At 49.3% G+C, this 5,483-nt stretch overlaps 4 protein-coding genes across 4 annotated transcripts, besides 7 other annotated features; all 4 read left to right on the forward strand.

Annotated features, from left to right (window-relative positions):
* Positions 1-5,483: a sequence feature (heterozygous, non-Esmeraldo-like haplotype).
* Positions 138-187: a sequence feature (A-rich).
* Positions 388-431: a sequence feature (T-rich).
* On the forward strand, positions 555-974 carry Tc00.1047053507913.10 (hypothetical protein, conserved; the record flags this gene model as incomplete). Its single annotated transcript, XM_799155.1, has 1 exon — positions 555-974. The coding sequence occupies one exon, from the start codon at positions 555-557 to the stop codon at positions 972-974; it is 420 nt and encodes a 139-aa protein (XP_804248.1).
* Positions 1,107-1,175: a sequence feature (T-rich).
* Positions 1,396-2,826, forward strand: Tc00.1047053507913.20 (phosphomevalonate kinase-like protein, putative; the record flags this gene model as incomplete). Its single annotated transcript, XM_799156.1, has 1 exon — positions 1,396-2,826. The coding sequence occupies one exon, from the start codon at positions 1,396-1,398 to the stop codon at positions 2,824-2,826; it is 1,431 nt and encodes a 476-aa protein (XP_804249.1).
* Positions 2,858-2,885: a microsatellite.
* Positions 3,144-3,182: a microsatellite.
* Tc00.1047053507913.30 (proliferative cell nuclear antigen (PCNA), putative) lies at positions 3,370-4,239 on the forward strand (the record flags this gene model as incomplete). Its single annotated transcript, XM_799157.1, has 1 exon — positions 3,370-4,239. One exon carries the CDS (start codon positions 3,370-3,372, stop codon positions 4,237-4,239), a length of 870 nt encoding a protein of 289 aa, XP_804250.1.
* Positions 4,434-4,485: a sequence feature (AT_rich).
* On the forward strand, positions 4,936-5,483 carry Tc00.1047053507913.39 (glutaminyl-tRNA synthetase, putative; the record flags this gene model as incomplete). Its single annotated transcript, XM_799158.1, has 1 exon — positions 4,936-5,483. A coding segment is annotated over one exon (548 nt), but the record flags the coding sequence as incomplete, so codon positions are not given.

Consider the following 5,483-nt stretch of genomic DNA (forward strand, 5'->3'; position numbering starts at 1 on the left):
CCCACCCACCCCTCTTTCCCCCCCCCCCAAAAAAAAAAAAAAAAACATATGTTTACATTTAATGATTGCCGTTAAACTGTGAACTTGAGGGGCGGATAAAAGGGAGGGAAGAAAATAAAAGAAAAAATGGACAGATGGAGAAGAAAAGACATGAAGAGGAAGAAGAAAAAAAAAAAGGAAAAGAAAAAGGCCCTCATTGACGGAGCGGCACAAGAATGAAGGCCCCTCGAGAAATGGGCGTCGCTGCTAAACGAATTAAATAAATTACTCGTTTTTATACGAAACTTTTTGCTGGTGCTTTTTGTTGTTGCGCTGCGTTCACGTGCTGCAGTCGTACTTAACTGTCGATGCTTTCTTTTTTTCTACCCGCGGCGGCATATCTGTGCCTTTCTTTCCTTTTTTTTTTTTTTTTTCTTTTTGATTTTTTGTTTGTTGAAAAGGACTTATTTTTTCCCCCTCATTTTTCTTGCGCGGCGGCAAGCAAACAGAGGAGAATTTGAAGCCCAAAAGAAAGGAAAAAAAAAATAGAAACGGTGATTGTGCCCATTTAGTTGATGGCAACTCAGTGTGTCGCTGAATGCACTGGATATCGTTCTTTGCGTGCTGACTGCGCACGTGATCCGTGCTTGGCGGAGGGCATGTGTAAGCTGCTGGACGCAGGCATCACGGACTGTGCCGAATGGTGTTGTGTGAGCAGAGGGGGGTATGTGTTCTTCATTGTCTTCTTCTTTTCTGCGGGAACATGCGCACTGCTCAGCATGTACTACCTGTGGCGCCTTCACCGGGCCAACGTCGCCGCGGGAGCCGTCACAGAGATGGGCGAGAAGATTGAGGCCGCCCAGGCGTCAGACGCCCACGCAACGGCAGAGAAGCTGCGCAAAAAGCGACAAGTCACAGTCGACCCGGAGCTTTTTAGGGCCATTGGGCTCCCGCCACCAGGGGAGGAGAGATCGGGCGTTGGGGGATTTCGTTAGTGCGAGGTGTGCAAATTGAACGATATGGACTTTTTCTCTCTGGAAGTCAACACCTCTTCTGCTTGTTTGTTTGTTTTTCTGGGCGATTTTTCACGAATAAACTTGCGGTACGCGTCACGGATGGCTGTTGCATTTTTTTTTTTTCCTCTCAAATTTGCTTTTTCTTTCTTTTGAATTTTCTTTTTTTTCTTCTCCCTTTCTCACCCCCTTCCCCGTTTTTTCCACTGCGGCGTTTGTGCGACGCCAACAGCCATTTGTGCTCGCGTGTTAGTAAACATCCGTATTTGCGCGTTTACATCTCATTATCGGTTTCTGTGGCTTTGTCAGAGGCTTTATTTTACATTCCCCATCCGTGTTGGAGGCAAAATCCTTCTGTTTTGTTTCTCGACGTTGCAACTGTCATTTGTTTTTGCCGCCGTCAATGGATACTGCTATTGCGACTACGAGGGCGTCTTCTTCTGGCAAAGTTCTCATCCTTGGTGGCTACCTCATCGTTGAGGCCCCTAATGTTGGGATCTCCGTCGGCACAACCGCGCGGTTTGAAACACGGCTACTGAAGACGCGGGATGCAGCCAAGGGGAAGTGTTGTGTGCGCATCCATTCGCCCCAGTTTGGCAAGGAGTTTGCGTTTGAGTGCACGGTCGAGAGCACGCCAGAGACCGCCGTCTGTGTGGCTCAGATAGAGGGAACTCATTCCCCCTTCTTACGCTACAGCGTCTTGTATACCGTGGCTGCGGCAATTTCGCAGGGTGGAAATGTTTTCAAGGAGTTAACATTGGAGCTTCTTGCTGATAACGACTTTTACAGTCAAAGAAACTACTTGGAGTCACAGGGAAAGGAAGTTACCGCGGCCAACTTACGTTTGCTTCCCCCACACCTGCCTCTCGTTGGTGATGTATCCAAGACCGGACTGGGTTCCTCGGCTGCAATGACAACCAGCATGGTGGCATGTCTATACCGTTCGCTTACCGCCCAAAGCACCAGTGATAACAATAAAAATAATAACGCGGCAAAAACAGACACTTCAGCGGAGAAGGAGATTGTGCACCGCGTTGCTCAAGTAGCTCATAGTGTGGCTCAGGGAAAAATTGGAAGTGGTTTCGACGTTTACACAGCGGCATACGGAACCTGTGCGTACCGCCGCTTTCCGGCAAAATTTGTTGAGAGTGTTATGAGTACCAACGAGTCTCCCTCGAACGTGGTAGTGTCAACGCTTGCGGACTGTGTAAATATGGAGAAGGAGTGGGTGAAGCGCGTTCCTTTTCATCTTCCCCTTGGGCTGAAGCTGCTGTTGGGAGATGTGCACCAGGGTGGTTCAGGCACGCCAGGAATGGTTTCCAAGGTAATGGCATGGCGGAATTCTGTTGCCGACAATCCATATAATCTATGGGAACAACTCCGAGAAAACAATGAGAAGTACGTGGCATCACTAAAGGCGCTGATTCTACAGGCTGAAGAAAAGACAGTGGAACATGTGAACTCAGTCGATGTCTTGAAGCATGTTGTGCTTGCTCAGCATATTCCCCAAAACGATGCCGAACGACTTTGGGTGGAGGCGGCGACCTACGCCTCGAAGAGTCGACGTTATTTGCGTGAAATGGGCCAGGCTGCTTCTGTGGAGATTGAGCCGAATAAGTTGACCGCCTTGCTTGATGCCACCTGCGCAATTCCTGGTGTTTTTGCCGTGGGATGTCCCGGGGCGGGGGGTTACGATGCCGTATTTGCCCTGGTGTTCGGCGACGAGACCTGCACATCTGTCGAGTCGTTTTGGGAAGAATATACGGCTATGCGTGTTTGCCCATTGTTGGTGCGCGAGGATGCCGCTGGACTTCTTTTTTCTGAAGAGAAGTAGGGGGTGTGAGTTCTTTGTCCATCCCATTACCAATAATAATAATAATAATAACAATAATACTGCAATTGCCCTCTGCACAGGGGAGTCCGGCGGTTGTGGGGCGCGAAAGGATGCCAATTTGTGATATTGCGGCATGCCCGGTTATCGCGGCAGGTGTGTTTTGCATCTGTTTGTTGATGGGCGTATTGAGTGTTGTCTGAATCCCCTCCGAGTTGTGGGGGATGTCGGGTGCATTGAACCAACTTGTGGTCTTCTTTGTGTTTTGTCTCTTTGTAGGAATAGGAGGGGAGCTGGGCCTCATTCAGGTGAATATTCGCGTTGTTGTTGTTGTGTCCTCTGTTGTTATTGTTGTTGTTTTTACGCATGTTTTTTCGTCCAATTCTCCTTTTACTCTTACCATGCCTTCTTTCTTTCCATTCGCCCAGTACGCGGTAAACGCAGCAGGCGGTTAAACATAACTAAGAATAGAAAACGAGAGGAAACACAAGAAGGGATATAATAAAGTGAAACGACAGAACCCGCGAAGAAGATTATCATTTGATCATGCTGGAGGCTCAAGTTCAACAGGCAAACTTGTGGAAGCGGCTGATTGAATGCATCAGTGGGCTTGTGAATGAGGCGAACTTTGACTGCAATCCTGGTGGCCTCTCCATTCAAGCCATGGACACCAGTCACGTCGCCCTTGTCCATCTCCTCCTCCGTGACGACTGCTTCACCAAGTACCAGTGTGAGCGGAACAGTATTCTTGGCCTCAATCTCGCCTCTCTTTCAAAGGTGCTGAAGATTGTTGAGGGCTCAGACAGTTTGACGCTGCACCACGAGGATGATTCTGATGTCGTTGTGTTGACCTCGGAAAATGTTGAGAAGTCCCGCAAGTGTGAGTACCAACTGAAACTGCTGGAGATTGAGGGGGAGGCTATGGGAATTCCGGAGATGGAGTACGGCTCAACGGTGACTCTCAGTTCCCAGGAGTTTGCCAAAATCGTTCGTGACATGAGCGTCTTTGGCGAGACAGTCACAATTGAGATTCGAAAGGAGGGTGTGAAATTCAGCTCCTCCGGCGATGTGGGCGAGGGCTACGCCTTCCTGCGCGCCGCTGGAGGAGCGGGGCGCACGGTGAGGACCGCGCCGGAGGTGAAGAAGGAAGAGGACGACGATACACCCATCAGCCGCGCCAACGCATCAGGCACGAAGAATAGCCACACGGCCATTGGGGTCGAGGTGCGGACGGACGAGCCTGTTACTCTCTCCTTTGCGCTGCGTTTCATGAACGTCTTTGCGAAGGGATCTACGCTGAGCGACCGTGTGTCGCTGAAGTTTGCTCCAGACAGCCCGTGCATGGTGGAGTTCAATATCGATCAAGTGGGCTACCTGCGCTACTTCCTTGCCCCAAAGATGGATGACGTGATGTGAGGAGCCTTTTTTTTTTTTTTTTCTTGACCGCCACGAGACGCACACGACGATCGAAGGGCGGGATGGGAAGGGAGAAAAAACGAAGGAGGGATTCGGTGCGGTGGTGAAATAAGAGGAGGGCGGACGATAACGAAAAAAGAAAAAAAAAAACACGTATAATAAAGAGGGCTATTTATGAAGGCCAGGGGGGCTTGATATATTTATTTATTTATATATTGTTATTATTTATGACTATTTTATAAAAATCCATAGAATTCAAGAAGAGTAATTGCATTGGCAGGAGCAGCAGCAGCAGCTAAAACAACAACATTGCCAATAGAGGCTACAAAATACAGATGATGGAGGTGGTGCGTCTGAATTTGCTCTAACGTTTGTGGACACCATGGGGCATTGATATTATCTCGATATCCGTCAAGGGTGTGGGACAAGCATTTATGGGAGGGGAACACAGCGGGAAATTTATGGAGCTTTAAATGTCTGCTTCACGGTGCTTTTATTTTGTTTTCCACCTAACAAGGAGGGAGACAGAGAACTCAGGTGTGTGGTTTTTCTGTGTCTGTGTCTGTTGTTTGAATTTCCTTTCTTTTCTTTCTTTCTTCTTTCCCACATTGGTTCCCTGACACGTAGCGTCTATTCAACAATAACTCGACACCCCGAAGAACGTTTCGCCCCCTCACGTTGTTGCTGTGGAGGAAAATGACAGCCCCATCCACGACTGCTGCCTCCACGGCTGTGCCCTTCTTGGAGGTAAAAAAGGATCTTCGCCTGCTGCAGACAGGGCGGCCGGTGGCGGGGTACTCCAACACACCGGAGCTGCTGGAAAAGCATCATGCCTTGACGGGAGGGAAGCCCTACTTCCGCTTCCCGCCGGAGCCCAACGGCTTTCTCCACATTGGCCATGCGAAGAGTATGAACCTGAACTTTGGCTGTGCCGTGGCGCATGGTGGCAAGTGTTATCTGCGCTACGATGACACAAACCCCGAGACGGAGGAGCAGGTGTACATCGACGCCATCCAGGAAATGGTGCGCTGGATGGGGTGGAAGCCGGACTGGATCACATTTTCTTCGGATTATTTCCAGCAACTTTACGATTTTGCGATTCAACTTATTAAGACTGGCAAGGCATATGTGGACCACTCCACCGCGGATGAAATTAAGAAGCAGCGCGAGAGTCGAGAGGAAAGCCCGTGGCGCAATCGCTCCATCGAAGAAAATCTTAATCATTTTGAGTACATGCGCCAGGG

The sequence above is a fragment of the Trypanosoma cruzi genome, genomic scaffold, assembly GCF_000209065.1.
Source record: "Trypanosoma cruzi strain CL Brener 1047053516539 genomic scaffold, whole genome shotgun sequence".
Taxonomy (NCBI): domain Eukaryota; phylum Euglenozoa; class Kinetoplastea; order Trypanosomatida; family Trypanosomatidae; genus Trypanosoma; species Trypanosoma cruzi.